The following is a 20,717-nucleotide window of genomic DNA, read 5'->3' as shown; positions in this document are numbered from 1 at the left end:
TGTTATTATAAGAATAATACTAAAAGTTATAACAGCAGAAGAAGACAGCAAGTATACCTTTGAGATTCTACACTTTTTTTTTTTTACTTCAAAAAAATATGCATAGTGAACATCTGGTTAACACGTTTACATAACTGGTCACTCCCAAATGTTTCCACAGCTAATGACTGAAGGAAAAACTGTACATGACTGAATATTATTTATTAATTTTCAAAGAAGACTAATCAAGTTCAGCAGCTAATTTACAATTACGCACACAGACCAGATGTTTATGAATTTTTACTGAATAAATATGAGAAGAAGCGTTTATCTTGGATTGAGGACTGCATTTTAGTGTAAATGGATACTGACAGTACTGGGAAATTTACTGCACAACACTTGTAAATCACAAATAATATTGTAGTTGATATATTGCAGCACTACATTCATAGGGCCACGTAAACCTAACATCTGGTTCAAACTGTCTGTAACAACTTGAACAAAACCCTCCAACTAGTTTGCATGGGATTATTGTTAAGACAGTTTTCAACACCTCTGACATCAGGCTTTTTAACATTTTTGTAAGTCATTTTGAAAAATGAAAATAGTCCCTTGGCCAGTAAGTAGAAGTGCATTTTAGACTTAATGAGGCATACGGAAAAGAACAATAGCTCCAAAATGATGCTGCTGCATTTGAAGTTTTGCAAAGTCTACATTTCCTGTTAGAGATGATGGAAAAAACATGTTGCTTGGGAACGGTCAAAAAGGATTGTACAATTATGTTCTTGAAATTGTGAGTATTGTTTCAAAGTAGCCTCTTAAAGAGCTTTCATCACATGTTGGCACTTTGAAGTGGTAAAAACAGTGATCGCATCTAGAAATGTCAGTATTATTTTCTATATTTCTTTTTAACCCTTGTGTACACAGAACATGCTATAAAAATGTTGGCTCGATGTAATCAAACATATGCTGTACATTTTTACTGTATTTCTTTGAGCATATCAAAGACTTTTGTCTAAAGTTAACAGCTGCAAAGCATCAGCCTATAATGGCTTTTATGAAGTCTTATTTGTACTTCTGAAAAAAGCACAGTGGTGCTTGTACAGGACAGGTTTTACTCATAAAAGACAACTGTAGTCACTTTCATAGCACGTTCACAGAAAGATTTCCTGTCACTCTATCCCATCATGTCAGAAAGTAAGTACACCCTATGATACAATGGTTTTTAGAACTACCTTTAACTTCAATAACCAGTTTATCAGTCTTTCAGTTTGTTATGGAGGAATTTTGACCAATTCTTCATTTTATAACATTGCTTTACTTCATTGAGGTTTGTGGGCATTTATTTATTCATTCATTTCACTCAGACTGTGGTGTCGACTTTGACCGGGTCATTGCGACACCTTGATTCTTTCTTTTTCAGCCATTCTGTTGATTTGCTGCTGTGCTTTGGATCGTTGTCCTGTTGCACAGCCTTAATTCAACCAAGCTTTAGCTATCAAATGGCCTCACATTTGACTCTAGAAAACTTTTGAATACAGAAGAGCTCATGATCAAGACAGTGACTGCAAGGTGCCCAGGTCTTGTGGCTGTGAAACAAGCCCAAATTATGACCTCTCCACCACAATGGTTGACAGTTGGTATAAGGTGTTTGTGCTGATATGCTTTGTTTTGCTTTCACCAAACATGGCGCTGTGCATTATGGTCAAACATCTCAACTTTGGTTTTGTTCGCCCACAGGATATTGTTCCAGAAGTCTCATGGTTTGGTCAGACGCAACTATTGCAAACTAAAGTTGTTCTGCTACATTATTTTTAGGGAGGAGAGAATTCTTGCCGGCAACCCATTCTAGATCTTTTTAATTTTTTAATGGATGGATGTATAAATGGCATTGAATAGATCTGACCTTTCAGTTCAGTTCATTTTCATACAATTCAAGTTTATTTATATAGCACCAAATCACAAAGGCAGCCACCTTAAAGCCCTTTTTAAGGTAAAAAAATAACAAACAAAAAAAACCCCTAAAATAATACAGAGAAAACCCCAACAATCAAAAGGCATGCTATGAGCAAGCACTGGGTGACAGTGGGAAGGAAAAACTTCCTTTTAACAGGATGAAACCTCTGGCAGAACCAAGGCTCAAGGAGAGGCAGCCATCTGCTGTGACCTGTTGGGGGTAAGGGGAGGAAGACAGGACAAAGAGATGCCGAGCAAGACAGCCAGAAATAATAACTATTGATTAAATCCAGTGGTGTATAAAACATACAGAGTGAAAACAGGTAAACGACGAACCCCCAGCAGCCTACCTAATGCAGTATAATTAGGGGAATGTTTAGTTAGGGGCCGATCCAGCTCCTAACTATATGCTTTATCAAAAAGGAAAGTGTTAAGACTAATCTTGAAAGTAGAGAGGGTGTCTGTCTGCCGAATCCAAACTGTCAGTATTCAGCATTTAGGACAAAGCAATAAAAGTATTCCAATAGTCCAGCTTATAAGTAATAAATGTGTGAACCAGTTTTTCAGCGTCACTTTGACACAGGATATTTCTAATTTTAGAGATTTTGTGCAAATGCAAGAAAGCAGTCCTACATATTCTTTTTAACTTGTACATTGAAGGGCATATCCTGGTCTAGAACGACTCCAAGATTCCCCACAGTGTTACTGGAGGTAACTGGTAATGCCATTTAAAGTAAGTATCTGATTGGACATCACATTTCTAAGATTTTAGGGTCAAATACGTTCTCAGTTTCATCTGAATTTTGAAGCAGGAAATTAGAGGTGATCCAAGTTTTTATGTCTTTAAGACATTCCGGCAGTTTAACTAATTGATGAGTGTCATCTGGCTTCATTGATAGATGCGAATAGGTATCGTCTACATAGCAGTAAAATTCTCTGTTATGTTTTTGAAAGTTACTGCCTAAGGGAAGCATGTATAATGTAAACAGAATTGGTCCTAGTATAGAACCCTGTGGAACTCCATAATTACCTTAGTGTATGAAGAAGACTTCCTAGAGTGTGTTCTAAGAATAAAGCTACTTCTCATCAGCTGGGATTTCCTCTCCAAAGAAAGCCATGACATTGTATTTGCTGGTCTGAATGCTACAAGCTAGCAAACTGCCAAAACATATGCATTCATAAAGGTGCCCACACTTGCTGGTGATCAATTGATAAAGTACATTTGATTATGAGCATCAGGCTACTGCCGATCCTCTTTATTCTTTGTTTCTTTGTTTTTAAGATGTTTCACAGAAGTCCTGTGAAAACTTTCTTTTTCAGATAAATGTAAATAAACTTTTGTCACTTTGAAAATATTTTTAAAGCCTTATATATTGTCTTTTTATTCAATTAAAACATTTGTAAAGAAATATAACATCTTAGGGCAAAGCTGTAACAGTTTAGCAAGAAATTGTGTTTGTATATGTTGGTAGTCACTATTAAATTGAAAAAACTTAAACACTTCTTTTTTTGTTTACATTTGTAATAGTTTGGTTTCAAATTATAATAAGAGGTAACGACATGCCAAAACTCACCCCCTCCAAAGATTGCTATCAATGTAACAAAACAAACATTTCAAAGGTTTATGTATGAAGATATTTGAAAGACCATTTATTTAACACCGATTATTTTAACAACAGTGAATGTTAATATAACTTTGTTTTTATTTATAACAAATAAAATAATGTCCACACCTTTAATATCTAAAGTAAGATTTCCAGGGGCAAAGCCTGAATAAATTTGAGGGTCGTGTCAGGAAGTGCATTCAGCACATAATCTTTGCCAGATCAAATATCCGTTGGTTGTCTCAACCCCTCGGGGAAATAAGGGCTTTTTTAGCTATCAAAATGCATTATACGGCGTTTAATTTCCTGTTGTCATTGTAAGAATTCAGCATAAGAAGCAACAAGATAAGCAAAAACAAGGCCCGTGTAACTAGGAATACAAAATACATTCTTTTATTAATTCATCTTTGTAAATACATGAAACAGATCAATGCAGTGAATTCACAGAAACATCATTTCGTTGGATGCAAATCTTGAAACCATTTACACACAATTTACACAACACATTTTGGATTTTGATGCTCCCTATTTTAGGAACCATCCTTTTGATGCATTCAGTTTGTGATATCAGTCCATGCTATCTAAGCCTTTACCCCTTATCTACACCCACAGCTTTTATCTATTTCAGTCTATCCAACTGTGCTTGTTTCTTCTGACATTACTCTTCTCACCTAGATCATTTTGCTATAACTTTTAGGATTCCTTTGTTATTATATGTACATGATATACATTGGTTCTTAAATACATTTGCTTTGCTTCCAGTCTATTTACAATATTAGAGCTTATTGGTATTTTAATGGTTACAAAATATATGTACTTGATGCTCTAAAAATGTGTTAAAGCAAAAGGAGGCAAATGTTATATTGGTTTGTAGGTAATGAGTGGTTATTTAAAGCACTGACACCAGGGGAGAAAAAGCATTGCTTCACATCCATTACACCATAAAACTCAATATTTCATCAAAAGAAAGTATGCAGTCATATTTTAAAAGCAGAAAATTAAGAGGGCTGTGTGCCATCAACAAGCCATTCGTTTCAACTGCAGTTCTCTTTAAAAAACATCAGATTTGTGGAGCATTTTTGTAAATCTAATCAATCCTCTCACATCTCCATTTCTACTGGCTTTCTAAAGGGAAAAATTGCGATTCCAACATATCCCTGAATCCCGTTTGTATGATTTGAAAAACAGAACCATTCTGGTATTGAAACCACCAAGTCTGCAGCAAAGGACTACCTCAGTGCAAACAGTTTTAACCCGCACAGTTGTATCACAATAGATTACAGCTGTATCCTACATCAAACAAGATTCCCACAATGAATACAATACTTTATCTCTCTTCTTGTGGCTAAAAATAGGGCGACAAGCGAATGCCCCAGACGAAGCTCATCATTCCAAAGCAAATGTTCTTTATGTCTTTGGTGTAACACACATCAGCGAATGTATATTTGTTCTTTGGACATTGTTGCTGGTTGTAAATGCTTTGCATAGCAAAAGCTGGGTTCTATCTTAAAATAAGTACTAAAGTTGGCAAGCAGACAGTATAACATGCCAAAATTCTGATCCTATGAAAGTCACATGTGACATTATTTAAAGCTAACTGACTTAAGAGTTTGGTAGAGCATGTACTATTCAGTAAAAATATGGCTTTTGTGTTAATAGTCCTTCGGCTTCAAATATCATAAGCTGGAGGTTTAAGGAAAGACCACTATGACTGTTGCTTCCATCTACAAAAAGTCCACACCTATCACAGCATCAGCTGACAAACTCTGTGGTTCCCTGATATTTATAAGAATGTGTAAAAGGTTGTTCTTTTGGGGGGAAATAGCATCCTATAAGCTCAGTAATCTCTCAAAACCATGAGTGTGTGTGTGTTCATGTGTGTGTGTGTGTGTGTGTGTGTGTGTGTGTGTGTATGTGAGCGTGTGTGTTTGTTATGTGGGGTGCAGGGATGGACCACTCACAGAGAACACATTAAAGCATTCCCATTTGCCCTCCGTTTGCAGAATAGCGAGCTTGAAGCCGCATCTGTTCTGTCTCTTGTCAGTCTCTGTCTTTTCCCCTTTTTCAGTACTGCCACAACCCATCCTTAAAAAAAAAAAAAAATTCCCTCGCACATGGAGACGGAGGCCTTTAAGCCGACAACAGCTGCCTCCTGCTTCAGATCTTCTGGCACATGTGGAGTCTGGACTTGGACGAAGAGGTGGCGTCTTTCCACACCTTGCAGGAGAGGCCCTTGGCACAGTCACAGCGCTGGAAGAGTTCCAAACCGTGAGTGCCTTTCTTCCTCTGCTTGGTGCACACTTCTCCCTGCCTCAGCACCGGTTTGCAGATTTTGGTCCAGAAATGGCGGGCGCAGCAGTAGCCGTCCGAGCAATCGGAAGAACGCAAGCACGGGTCACCCTCGTGACCTAGAGGAAGAAAGCAATAAAAACATATGAGCAGTGATAAACTGCAAACTGTGCATTAAACTGGCATATTTGCACTTGGAAAAACATAAACAAAAAAAGCATGTTCACATATCAATTTTTAACACTGTTTTTATGTATCTCTGGAAAAGAAAGTGATTTAATTGCAGGTGAACAGCAAAAAACAGCCATATTTTGCTCATTAAACAAAATATATCAACAGCTGACTGATTCTATATAACCTGAATCTCCCAGTGTTGTTAAAATTGGTATTAAATATCCATATGTCTAAATATGTTTTTTTTTTAAAAACCCTCTTTCATAGGCTGTCCTAACTTTTTTAACACGCTTGCCTGACTGAATCTTTATGAATCAACAATCACTAGAATTGAAACGTGCGTGAAACACTTTTACTTGCAGGCCTGTGACACATCTTACCAGAAGCCGCATTATCATCCAATCCAGTCATCCTGTTTCCCTGACAAACCCCACTTTGCTGACTAGTTATTCCATTATTCCATCAGTGTGATGGACTGCTAAGTCAGACTGTTTTCCACTGGTTTAACATCACTGAGTTTCTGGGTTGAGTTTATTCAAGTGGCAACCTGCACCAGCCCATTATAATGTAATAATGTGTAAGGAGAGCGGGTGAGTCAAGTACAAATAAAACCAAATGGCCTCATTTATGGCGGATTTAAGTAGTGCTCTTATTTCCACGATTATTTTAGCATTCTAGCCTTGAGGGCGTATTTATAGTATAGTAATTTAAGTGTCTCATTAAACAGATTACTATATTGATAGTCCATTACTTGGCTTAAATCAGGTGACATGAATGCTACGAACAGGTCTCTGTGAGTTATTTGCCTTAATTATGCCAAACCTGCATTTTGTGGTTTAAGCTGGTGTATCATGGAAGGTGTGCTCTCAATGAGACTGTTTGTATGGATTTAAGTAGGTGCAGAAACAGCAAAGGCATTGTGTTTCTTTTTTCTTTCTAGGATCTCCACGCTTAGCTTGAGACAGACACATGGGCAAAGGGGAAATGAGGGGCATATTTTGGTGCACTGCAATACCCATGAGTACTTTAGGGGTTTCATAAAGTTGACAAGAAAACAGTTCAGCCAGACCAGGATAAGAGAGGGGCAGAGCAAATCTAATATTAGAGGAAAAACAATGATGAAAAAGGATAATGTCTAGATATCACTTGGTTCATACTGGACATGCTTTGCTGTCAGATCTCACCTTTTAGAGAATGCTTGGCCTGTCCCTTTCCATTCTTCCCACCCTTCCAGCCATGCTCTTTGGAGGACAGCTTGATATGTTCATCTAATGGTGAGATGTGAGGCGAGATCACGCTCTCAGAGATGGGGACACAAATGACTGTAAAAACAGGAGAAACATATAAAGTTAACAACAATGCCAACGCTGCTTAGTTTGTCAGGAAAACATGGCACAGAAAGCTGAGCCCATTAGTCTTTGTGAATAGTCTCTTAAATGGATGCTTTCAGTGCATAATGCAAAGACCTCCTACATGTGTTAGTGAGCTATGTTGATTTTAAACAAAGAGCAGTTTCAGCACAGCCTCTGCACACATTCACACTATTCACACTACAACACGTGACCACTGATTCCTAACCTCTGGGCCTCAATTGAATACAGTTCAGCTATAGTTCAGGGTTCTGTCTGAAAGCATGTGTTCAGCATTATTTAAATATATTGGCTCTATAACTAAGACCCGCTTTTTCAAGAACATTTGAATAAAACCAGAAATCAAATTTTCACGATAGTACCCCGCAGTCATAATGTAATTGAAACTGAAATGCGCTACAATCATGCACGCGTCTGTTCGTGTGTGTGTGCGTGTGTGTGTGTATTCGTACAGTTACTGCAGCGGTTGCCAGGGCAGCACATAGCATCTCGATGACAGCGCTTCTTCCTCCTGCGACAGGTGAGGCAACGAGAAGGAGCCTGTTGAGGGCTGTGGCAGTAGCTGCCCACGCTGCACTCCTTGTCATTGCTGCAAGGGTACACCTGGAGAGAGAGAGAAGATGCTATGTCAAAATATCTGTTTACCCAGTTTATGAAACAACCTGTCATCACGTGTGACTTCATGGCAGCAGAATTTTGAATGAGCGCCGTGGACAGCCAGATCTAAAAACCATGCCTCCATAACTTCCATTGGTGAGGCGGCATGTGTAATTGAAATACTCCCTGATGCAGTTTGAGCTACGCTGATGCCAGTTCAGTTGCAGATTAATCACCCACTTACTTCAGTTATGTCAAAAGCGCATTAAAAGTGCTCGCAAGTCCTTAAAACACATTTTATGAAAAAATAAACAGCAAATGCTGCCTTTTGATATTTGACTTTGATGTATTTGCCTAAGTGACATCAAGCAATATAAAGCACATGCACATGTGGCTGCAGTGTAAACACAATTCCCTTAATTGCATCTGCAGGGTCATTATTTTCTTCTTTAGAAAGACGCACATCAGGCCAGAGTCAGAGAGTACCCACTGGACATGCGGTTCCCTTGGCAACACTGATCCTGTCAGCATCCGAACTCATGAAACAGCCTCTTTTTAGTGGGCCAGTGGAACATCTTGAGATGGTAAACTAATCTGTTAACTCCAGCCGGTATTTTTAATTTAACATGGCATATATTTTCTTGTAAAGATTTTGTGTCTCCCACATGTCATCACCCTGTGAATGTCTACAGAGTGCTGTGGTGCATGTGGCATCACTGTTTAAAAGCGTTAAAGCTGATAGTTTTTGCTCACAGTATTGCAATACCTTTCCAAAAGTCACGGCTGCAGCAAGCTAAAACAGTCAAGCCAATGAATTTCACGTTGCATCCAGGGGTCTTTGCAGAGACCCCTGATAACAAGAACACCTAATCCACCTCTGCAAAGGTGGTAGGTCTGTTCTTTCTAACCTGCAGCTGGGTCTTCAATTACTTTGCAAAATTATTGATTTAAGCTGTTCAACAAAGTTTCATTTGGACCAAATACAGGACCTTGGAAAGAGCGAAGTGAAGCCCAGGAGTTGTGTTTATTCGCTGTGTTACAGCTGGTTGCTAATGTACATGCCAGTGTCTGGTTGGTAGGTAAGCCTCTTGCATATTTTCCACCCTCTCATGAGCTAATCAGCAATATTTCCCATTGCTAGTCACCTCGGAGTTGAGATTAGTTTAACATGTCACCCACCCACTTTGTGTCGCTTATTTCTCTGGTTCCCCCAGTTGTTTATTCTACTTTTTGAATAAAGAATTCTAGCTGGATATTGATTGAAATACAGCAAATTCGTATTTCTGAAAAGTAAGTTTAAAAACATGTGTTATTGTTTTGCAGGCCGAAGCTAAATTCTGCTCACTTTCTTTGTAATTACTGGGTGGCCCAAAAGACCCAAAACCTTAGCAAATTAACCCAAGAGTATCCAAGTAAATGGCTAGATACCAGTGGGGGTATGTGGTGAAACATATTGTTCAGTTTGTTGTTTGTAGATTGTTTGTTTTGGGTGAAATTACTACAGGCTGCGGTCCTTCTATACCAAGTTTAAAGGGAAAATATGCTGTAGGGATTAACTGGTCTCTTACTGAATGTTTCTTTTCTTTTTATTTTTCCATGGCCAAACAATACCGCTATTAAAATGACCAAACCAAGGCAAACCACTTCAGTTTCTCTCAGTATTCCCTAACTGCTCACAGGCTTAATGGGGCTACATTTCGGTAGCCAATCACGCTCCTTTACAGTTCATTTGCCTTTGTTTTTGCTTTAGCATTTCTTGTTTTTACACTGAAAGGCTGAGAAATATTATGTAGCCAAGTACACAAGAGCTTTTACGTCTTTTCCCTAATGAAGGGACCACACAAAGAAGGCATAAAACTAACTATCCATAGCAGTGAGAAATGCAATTAGACCCAAGCTCAGTCTTCTGATAACAAGCGTGTACACCGACGTGAGACTCTCTTTATTGGAACCACTGTCTTGATATAATTCCATACACATGCAAGTCCCATTGTCATTAGACTTGGAGCAGGAGCAAAGGAGTTTGGTGCAAATTGTAACACAAATCAAAGAACTTTGCTGACAAATGGAATAATGTCACGAATTTGCGCCGAACTCATCAACGCAGGGGGACATTTTAAACAGCTGCAGGAAAGGCTCACATCCACATCTGCAGGGTGACACACACACACACACACACACACACACACACACACACACACACACACACACACACACGCACGCACACACACAGACACGAAAAAGAAAGTTCAGGTCACTGTGTTTCTGCACATCATTCTTGTATTTCCAACCATTCGGTTTAATTTGGAGGATAAGCTATGATATGAAGTGGACCACATATTTGCACAACAGAACACCTATTCATGCATAACACTAAAGCTAAGATCAAATGGAATCTACTATTAATCACGTTCACTGAAGACTGACATAAGCACACGTTGTTTTGGTGGCACTCCGCTGCCAGCACAACATCCACATTTCCCTGGCAGTGCATTGACAGATTTGATTTATTGTGGTTTACCACTGACAAACATGGAAGAGTCAACATGTGAGTGAACATAAAAGAGGTTTAAATCAGAGTAAAATCATTACAGCCGCAGTAAATATAACAAACTCCTTTTGGGGGTATGAAGGTCAGTACAGAGAGGTCTACCATCCCCAAAAGACGGGCGCCGTTCCAGACGTCGATGTACACCACATGTTTAAATCAGCTATCGACAATATCAATATTTCAGCACATTAGAAGTTGTTACTCATGTGCTTTAGCTTCAGAAAGTGAACAAGATTAGACTTGCTGGAGGTTTGCCATGCTGACTTTCTCAGACTGGAAACACATGGATGCAATGATATAGCCGTAGAAAAATGAGCTGAAATATTCAGCTGAACGCTCATCTATCATTATGACAGATTCCCATAATGCAAATGATTAACATTGCTGATGAAAGCAACAAATCCTTGGCGCTTTATGGATTCCCAAAATTTCTTAATTACTACAAGGTTAAGAACTGCTGTCAGGATGTGGGAAGGTCATATTTGTGCGTAAGCAGGAGGAAACGCTGAAAACTTCGCTTCATCGATTGTTAAGATACAAACCCGCCCTGCCAGCACTTCTGATGCTCATTAACAAACACAGTATGGACTTTTCCCAGCTCCCAGTCTTTGTACTAAGCCGAACTAATAACCTCCTGGCTTCACCTCTCTACTTAACACACATTAAGTCGACACTGATTCCTTAAAACAAACAAGCGTATTTCCCAAACTCCCAAACTGTTCCTCTCAGGTTTTTACAAACTAGTCCTGTCATAGTGAGAAATAAACTTTCCCACTCAACTGTGGAGTTCAGTTTCTCTGCAAGCTCCTCTTTTAAAGAAATACGGACATTGCCGTGGACTGTCGAGAAAAGAATTTGCTGGAAATGTGGACTGAACAGAAGTTCAAGTTTTCTTTTTCTCTCCTGACAAGAAAAAAATTCCGGTTATCTAATGAAAACAAATGGATCCAGACACGTGCAGCAGTACTTCATACTACCTGCATTCAAACCTATCTGTCTTTCTGAGCCAGCAGGTTTGCATCGATCACAGTACACGGGGCACTGTGGGAATGGGGCTCACCTCTTCCATCATGTCTCAAACTGCAAGACAATCCTTTGAAACCCAATGATACGAGGCCGGCCCCCTAAATCACAGCTGATAAACTTGCCTTATCTTGTCATGTTTTAAAACGCCTCTTTTGCAACATCTGAGGGACAGGGTTTCATTTGGGATGCATCTTATTAATCTCATATCTCTTTTTTTTCCTGTTGCTCCCTTATTTTTCCTTAGACAGCCTAGCAACATAAAAGAAGAGCCTTGGATCCTGCATAGGAAGTGGGTTGAGCGCTCTGTACTCTGCAGCCTCTCATGGCATGATGGTGAGACGATAAAGGAAGAGACAGACGGAGGGCAATAAGGGAAGCCCCCGGCCCTGTCTCGTGTTGCTCTCGTGCTGGTAAAGCTCCACGGCTTTGAAGAGGAACCTTAAATGTGCGGGAGCAACAATCTCCAAGGGATTTACTGCAGGATATACAGGGCTTTGAACCCTCTCTGCCAGTCTTTGGATCCCCTATTTACCTCTCTACAGTCATTCCAAAGTGCTGATATAATTCAACAGAAGAGCCCGGTAATGCATAAAAAAAAAATAACACCAAGTATGTTTAGAACCTATGCAGAACCAAGAACCAGTATGAATGTAGGAAAGCAGCAGCAGAACAACATAGCAGAAGGGTAATTTAAGCCCTTAGACTCGAGCTCTTTATGATCAACTGACAAAAAAGCAAAAAACCCTCAAAGGTAATGTGAGAGAATAACAGGCAAGAGGTTGGGGGGGTGGATGGGCCAACAAAATAATGGGCCAACATCAGCTGACAGTTTTGCTTGGTTTTTGTATCTTTTTAAAATAAAACAGCTACAATTGTTCCCCCAGACTTGTGTTTTTATTCTTATGACCTCGATGATGAAGCTCAAACTTGCCAAAAACTGTATATAAAAAAAGAAGTGAATTGAATTCTTCATCTATTTTGAACATTTTCTAAGATATATTGATGCATCAGATCAGATAGCACATGAAGGCATGGAGAAATGATGTATTTTATTGCTTCATTTGGAGCACTTGTAAACCTCACTGCTGAATGGAACGGTGATATTGACCTCCAATGCAAACACTAATAAAACGTAAGGCAGAACTGCTGTCTGCTGCATATGGCAAAGATCACCTTTATGAACCATGACATTAGGGAAGGCTCTCCCTTTCATGTAACTATTGACTATAATATCCCTCAGCTACCCAAATCATTTTTAGCATCTTTTACAGTTTGTAAACACACTAAGTTAAAAAAATTAGCGTTATTTCCATCCACTAATTTTGCCTGGAACAAAAAAAAAAAGTTGCAACAAAGCTAAAGTGCATTCTTAGGCATCCGCCCTCTTTGCTTTTTGTGCTCCTTCAGAGCTCCAGCTCATAACCTGAGGCAGTGAATGGTGTTAATGAGTGGCAGCGGCCTTAAAGAGTCAAACAAACGATGTCACTGAATAAACAAACTTCATATGCCCTGAAAGCACAGACGGCCGCTATCAGATAACATAGGGAAGACTGCACACAAGTCACTCATACAAACCATGTCTTCAGACACAACTCGGCCTCTTTCATCACTCAAAACACATGTGTTTATAACCGTATCCCTTTGAGCAGTAGGATCCAGAGTCTCTAAAAACTAGGCCTTCCTTAAGTTAAGTATACATTCTGAGTTGATCTTAGTCATTGCACCCATAGCAAGGCATACAGTCACTGTACGTGAGCGGTGTCTTCAAAGGCTATCGGGGGAAAGGGGAAAAGCGCTCGACGGTAATCTGGGAGGTGCGCTGCTTTAAAAGGTGTAATCTTGTGAAATGAGAGGTGCACAGGGTCTCTTCTCTCATTAACAGGTCTAGTTACAGTAAAGGTGGTCTCCACAAGAACCCTAATGGTTCCGGCGCAAGGGCCTCATGGCACCCGAGGGACCCACATGCTGGAAAACCTTCAGAACTGAAGACTAAAACACACATAAGCAGTCACACCTTTCCCCGCCTTTTCTCTCTCTCGTTCTCAGCTCATTAGGATCACTGAACAATCATTTTTAGCTCGGGGAGAAGGGCTACATTTTTATAGAAAGAGCCTCAGGAGATCGCTTGTTAAAAGTAAACCCTCTGGCGAATTCAATAAAGCAACTAGTTAAGGCCGACTGACCGGCTGCTGATGTTTTACAGGCGCGTTATGCACGAATGCCGCCAGAATGTTGGTTCCCTTGTGGGTTCAGAGGTTACAGTGGTGAGCGCTGCCTGCCCGCGATATCCATTTCTGTTGGTTCCCTTCCAAGAAGCCCAGAGTGCCACCCACGAACACTGGCTGTCAAGGTCTTGGAGGTTTTGGCTTTGTCGGTTTTACTCCAGTCAGGCTGACGTGTAAAGGACGAGACAAAAGGAAAACACTCAGCTGTTTGCCCCGTCTGTACACGCAGGAATTCCTAACGCCTTTCCTGGTTTGTGCGTGGTTAATGTCACCCTTATCACCAACCTTTGTCAGCAGCTACAGGAAATCAAAGCACATTAAGTTGTCAAATGCTTCCTTTAACCCAAAAGCTTTGACCAACATTTCTTATATCCATCATCTGATGGGTACAAAACTAAATTACACCCTGGTTTCCTGCTACAGCCACTCGTCATCTTCCAGTAATCTTCTACGAAGTGATGTAAAAGCAATGTTTGGGGAGATTCCTGGTAATTTTCAGAATAATCCTTAACCGTGAGTGAGTTTCAGGTCCCCAAACAGCTGTATTAAACCATGTAAAATGTTGGTTGTACTGAAGGAAAACTGCATTTTAAAATAAAAATGGATACAGTGGTAAATTGTTCAGATTGTCTTTCACATAACTGGGGATTTCATATATCCCGAACCCTAATTTGCTAACTATCCTCACCAGTTGTGGCAAACTCAGCAGTATTACAATGCATTCATAATACAACAGCGCCAAAGTCTCCTCCTAAAACTGACGCCAAAAGAAAACTTGAGCCGACACATGCCCTTTTCCCCAATCTTCACCCGAGCACTAAACTGACATATGAAAGTAGAGAGGCACCTCAAAGATGGAAATATAGGATACCAAAAGCCTCAATAATGGATTGTGTGTGTGTGTATAATTGTGCAATATAAGGTACAGATGTTGCAGATTTACCCAAAAAAACTGGCAAAAACTGCATCCTGTTGTTCTCTTCTAAATTAATTTTGCTGGACACTTTTACTGAAACACAAAGTGAAACACAAATCAAATTTAATATGGCTATTTACAAATAGCCACTGCATGATGAGAGGCAGAAGGACGGTGCAGCTCGCTCGCCATCGTCAAGCCACAAGTCTTGGCCAAGGCCGAGCTGCGGCTGTTTCTTTACCACTCTGGAAAACCTCATAAATGATATTAGCCATCCTGGTTTGGACCCACCACACCATGACTTTATACTTTTGTAACAGTGTGGTAGTTTCTGCACACACATATTGTTTTCCCTCAGTCCACTCTTCCAGACCATTGCAAAGGCATAGAAGTAAGCAGGCGCTCAAAATTGTGGTCTGGCAGAGCAGCTTTTCCATAATTCTTCTGTATCAGCTCGATGCCTCCTTTTTCATAACTAAGCATTACACTGATATGCAAGACGATCAAAAAAGGCAAGGTGTACAGGCCAAATGCAAACGAAGCAGGTGAGACCACTGGGGGGAGGGGTGTCCTGGAGATGTGGCAGTGCCATCTACTGCTTGCACGCTGTCTGCCATGCTTATTTTAAACATACACGCCTGCCTTCCACGCCGATTTAAACATCGATCTCTCAGGAATTATTTGTTGGATTGCGAATTTTCCTAGCCAAGCCACAGGTCCAATTCCTCACTTGGTAAATCGGCTAGATGTTCACAGTTTTTTTTTAACCTCACATTTGCTCTCACAAGCACTCTTTACAGCAATGTAAAGAGTGCTTGTTGAAACAGCGGGGATCGATACCCCTTTGAGTGGGTATAAAGTGGTTGGTAAGAGTGGCCCCACAGAATCTCATAATCCCAGCAAGCGCCTGGACCACTTTAATGACACACGGATCCAGACAGAAAATTACCCCAAGTATTAACTTTTTCTCACTTTTCTGACGGCATTAATGATTTACTGTGGAAGTGTGCTGCACCCGACTGTGGCGTCAGGTTTGAAAGGCAATTAGGATTTATGAGGGGTCCAATCCTCCCAATTTCCAATAACGATCCACACATGACGCAGCTTTCTGAAGGTGTATATTACTATTTTACCCTTTAATTGTGCAAAGGAAAATGTTTCCCACTCAGCAATCATAAATTGGAGAAGGGGAACTCGTGGACGAAAGGTTATTGCTATTACGATTGTTTTTGTTGCATTTCATAAACCGTCTTCTTAGTAATAAAGGGCAAAAAGTGCTCGGACATCTCCGCTGATATTTTCTCAGACAGTGAAATAACTGAAGTTACCTGGATGTTGTGTTTCTTGGTGACTGTTGCAGATCGGTTGGTTGCCGGTGTCGGTATTTCTTCCAACTGACCGGGTTTGATGGAATTCGCCTTCGGGCGCGCCTCTGATACCTGGGATGTCCCAGTCCTGAGCGCAGCGACGAGAAACACTACAACACAATATCTATTCCAGGCAGAGACGACCATCCTCAAAAAATACTAAAATATTTGAAAAAAGAAAAAAATAATTTAGTAAAAAATAAAATAAAATAAAAATAAGTTTCTCAATGAGACGTGTGCGCCCTGGCAGTGTCCATACGTCACGCCTGTCAGACTGCAGTACACACAGTGGTGATGATGATGATGCCAAGTTTCTGGTCCTTAAAAGGTCAGATAATTAAAAGGACTGCCATTGAAGATTCTTTTAAAAGCAACGACACAAACAAACACGGGGAGCCAGGTGCACGAGTAAAAAGGTTGTTTGGTTTTTTTTTTTTTGGTTTTTTTTTTTCTTTTTTTGTATGAACCTAATCTGTTAAAACGCCGATGCACTGAGGGGCAGACAGAAACTTGACAAGAGGTCTCCACTGTGCCTCAGTCTGGTTGCGAGTGAGCGCTTAGTCCTGTAGCCGGCTGTTTTATGATCTCGGATACTTTCTTTTTATAGGATTCTAATGAGTTTGCTTCCTCCGCCCCATTCACGACTGACAAAGAATGAAACTGATCTGTGCGCTGCGCTGCTGCTCTCGCATTGTCGTCTGGACACCGGCACCAGGAGCTCCGTTGGGAAAAAGCTATAAAATTATACACTGTGTATTTTAACTGAGCACTTAACCCTTTTTACTGCGATCACGCAAAGGAAACGGGAAGGGAAAAAGTCACTTTAGTAAGCCCAAAAAAAGCGAAGAAGAAAAAAGGCTTTTGAAAGTGAGGTGGAACATTTTCCATTAAAAAGAGAATTCATTTATCTGTCTGGGGGGAAATTAGTACCTGCGCTTAAAATTTAAAACATACCCCGCCAAATGTGAAAGAGAAAAAACAAAAAAGCAGTTTAGGGTTAACCAGCATTCCGGAATAACGTAGAATTAAAAAAAAAAATCTGATAACTATTGTTTTCTCCCTGGGAAAGACATCCCTCATGATGCAAGGATGACGACGGTGATAAGGTTACTGATGCAAGAATTATAGAGGCTCCTTTGTTGTTACGAGTCTTGCATGGGGATAAATTATATTCATGTTGGTTAGATAATGTATTTCTAGGTACAATGGCTTCTTTCAGTTTTAGGCAGGTAGAGCAGACGTGAATAATGCATTCAGGGAGTGAATCATTGTAGTGATTTCGGTGATGTATTGCTCTTATTGTGTGCACTTTACATGCATAAAATAATGTGAGGTGCTTGGTCATGATCATTGATTATATTGCATCAAACATGATAACTTTCCAGTGTGAACCACGGTGCATGTAAATCAAACACAGAATTTTACATGTAAAAAAACAGCTGCCAGCAATCAAAATAATTTACACACAATAGCTCACCTAATACTACTTTAGTCTTCACACAAGCTGGAAGCTTCTATTGAAGGCTGGAAGCCTGGCTGGGCAGGGATGAAACCAGAATACTGGTAAAGGCTTCTGACCTCAAAAGCGATCCATCACAGCCTCCAATTCAAAGTGTCAAGTTCTTTTGTTAGAGACAATGGGCGACCAACTGAACTGGGGAGTGGGAGGAAGTATTGGACTTGTCTGATGTAACTGTAGATGCGGAGGTGATACTATTTTAGCCTCTGTTGTCACCTGAGCGTGCACTGATTTACCAGACAGCTGCTTTTACCAGAAACACATCTGAAAAGACCTCAATCCATTTTCAGACAAGTTAAATGTGGGAAACAAGGTTTGGATAATTAATTGGAGAGTAAGTCTGCATAACGTAAACTTGCACTGAGTAAATACTTCTGTCACTGGGAAGTTTTTTGTCCTTTGTGGGATAAATGGAAGATTATGTTCTTCTGTTCAAATAACAATTGCAAAAAAAAAGAAAGAAAGAAAGGAAGAAAGAAAGGAAGGAAGGAAAAAAATACACAGAGCAAAAACTTTGATTTATTCCACAAACACTGGGTGGTGCCCAGCTGGACTTTGTCTGGCTTCGTTATTCCTGATGAAACAGCTGAAAAAGTCCCGAAAGAGACGGCAAAATGGGCTGAGAGTGAATCAGAGGACCAGAGCAAAGAGAGATGGGTTTGGTTGGTCTGTGGCATTTCAGACACAGTCATCAGTTTAATACATGCAAACAGGAAAGAGAGGACACTTCAAATGATAGTCTGCAGAAGCGTCAGAGGGGAGGAACACGGCATGTTGATGCACTAGTGCTGATAAGTGTGGAAACATCTGAAGAAACCACAGCAGATTAAACGTGACGGTATCCTGCTGGAGGGAAGGTGATGTGAAGACTGTGGGCAGCAAAGCTTCTGGTCCATGATGGTGTGAGCATATTGCATGTTAGTGGATGTCACTGATAAGTGCAAGAAAAAAAAGATATTAAAAAAAAAAACCCTAATATTTGAGCTGGGATTCACAGAGCGGGGGAAGAGCAGGCTAAAGAACCTGGGCCCAAATCTGTGATTGCTGTCTTGGCTCTTTTAGTAGGAAAGAGTTTCCCGTGGGCTTATCTTATGTTCCGACACGCTATCATCACCCAAGCCTCCACACGGTAACCACATTTGGACTGTTATGTTGCTGTGTTAATACTTTAACCGAGTCAGATTCTCAAATGTTTAAGAATTTAAGCCATCTGTAAAATCAGAGCATAGAAAGTATCACCTGTGAGTGACATCGGAGAAAGCAAAGCACAGCTGATTTTCACTTTGGATTTTTGAGGGAAGATTAAAAGTTGTATAGTGGAAATTAGAATCCATTCACACCAGACTGGATAAGGTCTTCCATCACTTTCAAACAACTTAGAGCTGGAGAAAAATGATAAAAACTGTAAAATTATAGCCATGTTTACACTGGCCGAGGCAATCTGATTATGCAGGTGCCACAGTTTCAATAGAATTCATGGCAACTAGACAGTGTAATAGCTGTGGCCAGTTAGGTAAACACACAATTTAGGTCTTAGATACTCCAGACTAGACTGATTAAGACTTAAGATTACCATTTGTTGTTGCTGGACGCACTGTTCACCGGCTTTTGTGGTCAAAAAATTAATTTTCTTGAAAGTCAAGCATTTGCCAGTTGTGCCAGATTGCTGTCAGCAAACAGAAGGAAGCTGAGTGCAGGGAAGCAAACATAAATGCTAGCGTGTTTTGGCATCAGTGAACTGACGTGACAAACTATTGTCATCTGTAAAATGACACCTTATTTTGTTTTGTACTATTATTTTACTTGATACAAGATTTCAGCTGCTCGACATCCCTGGTCTCACTTGCCGTATTTTGGGTTTGGTAATATACCAAAACTACTGCGGGAAGGCCGGTTTAGCAGCCACACGCATTTACAACTAAGTCATTCCGCAAAAATCTGTGCAGAATATGGTTTAGGATTGTCTTGGTGAAATCAGCAAGGCCACAACTTATACGTTTTCTTACTTCCTGAAGTGTGTGTTGTAACAATTACAGGCAATTGCAAGCATAATCAGAACTAAACTGTTTTTAATTAACCCAAACTCCCAAACCTAGCATCTCTTGCGTGGCCATTTTTTTGTTTCATACTTATTAGTGTTGTCGCTACGTCACTTTACCCCTGACACAAATGTTTAGATGGAGAAAACTGATATTTCACATCTTTTAAATCAACTCAGTTTTCCCCTGGTCTTAGTTTTTCCTTACCATCATTAAAGTCGATGTAACCACCAAGTTAAAACCTAAAACAGGGCAATCTGTGTTTTTTTGCTTTTTTAACTATTTGCCATGTTTCTCTTGATATGCACTGGAGTTATGCCAGATGAAGAGTGCATTATACTGAAATGGCACAGGTTCGAAATCAAATAAAATTGGCACAACTACATCCGAGCAGTACGGTAATCTGTAGTTACAACATTTTACATCTTGTGTGAAGAACAATTTGGATTAACATTTTTGGATTACCATCAAAGCCGTTGTGGGTTTAAACTTTTGTGTAATTGAAGACAGTGTAAACCAGTTTCACTGTGCCTCACTGTGTCTGCTTCTTGTTAATAGATCACACAATCCACGAATGGTTTCACCTTCCCGGGCTTACCACCCACAACCATGCTTCATTACAACACATCAGTCAGTGTAGTGTAAGTCTGCCTTTGATTCGGGGTCATTCAGAAATTTGGGTGTTTATGTTCTGTCCATAGTGCGGGGTTTCCCGTGGTGGAGACCCAGCAACATATCTGTCGTGCTTTGTCAGTGAGGTGGAGCTGAGTGAAAGACTGCCGCTGACTTTGATGTGGCTTATACAGAACATGCATATGGACTACACCCCACAATAGATGAACAATTTATCCAAGAGACTGTCTCTCCATTTTTTTTACTAGTCTACATCCAGCAGATGTGAGCTGGCCTGATGACGTGGGTCATGCGGCAGATGGCTCAACATTAGAACAGCCGGCCAAAAGGAAGCAAGTCTGGATCCAGCAAATTAAATGTTTGGACGTCACTCGAAAAGAAAAAAAAAGAACAGATTGGCTTTGATTTCACTGAAGGTGACTGTTCTTATTTTTATCACCATCTTTCTTCAGGATGACATTAGTGATGGATT

General features: G+C 40.1%; 1 protein-coding gene across 1 annotated transcript; it reads right to left on the bottom strand.

Moving 5' to 3' along the window:
• Positions 1-3,916: 3,916 nt before the first annotated feature.
• Positions 3,917-16,724, bottom strand: dkk2 (dickkopf WNT signaling pathway inhibitor 2). The gene is made up of 4 exons (XM_031752335.2): positions 16,016-16,724; positions 7,825-7,975; positions 7,187-7,324; positions 3,917-5,947 (listed from the first exon to the last, which is right to left on the bottom strand). The coding sequence occupies exons 1-4, from the start codon at positions 16,199-16,201 to the stop codon at positions 5,697-5,699; spliced, it is 726 nt and encodes a 241-aa protein (XP_031608195.1). The 5' UTR covers positions 16,202-16,724; the 3' UTR covers positions 3,917-5,696.
• Between the last annotated feature and the right edge of the window lie 3,993 nt (positions 16,725-20,717).

The sequence above is a fragment of the Oreochromis aureus genome, linkage group 6 (assembly GCF_013358895.1).
Source record: "Oreochromis aureus strain Israel breed Guangdong linkage group 6, ZZ_aureus, whole genome shotgun sequence".
Classification (NCBI taxonomy): Eukaryota; Metazoa; Chordata; class Actinopteri; order Cichliformes; family Cichlidae; genus Oreochromis; species Oreochromis aureus.
Note: the sequence above shows the minus strand (reverse complement) of the source record. Positions and strands in the feature narration are given on the sequence as shown.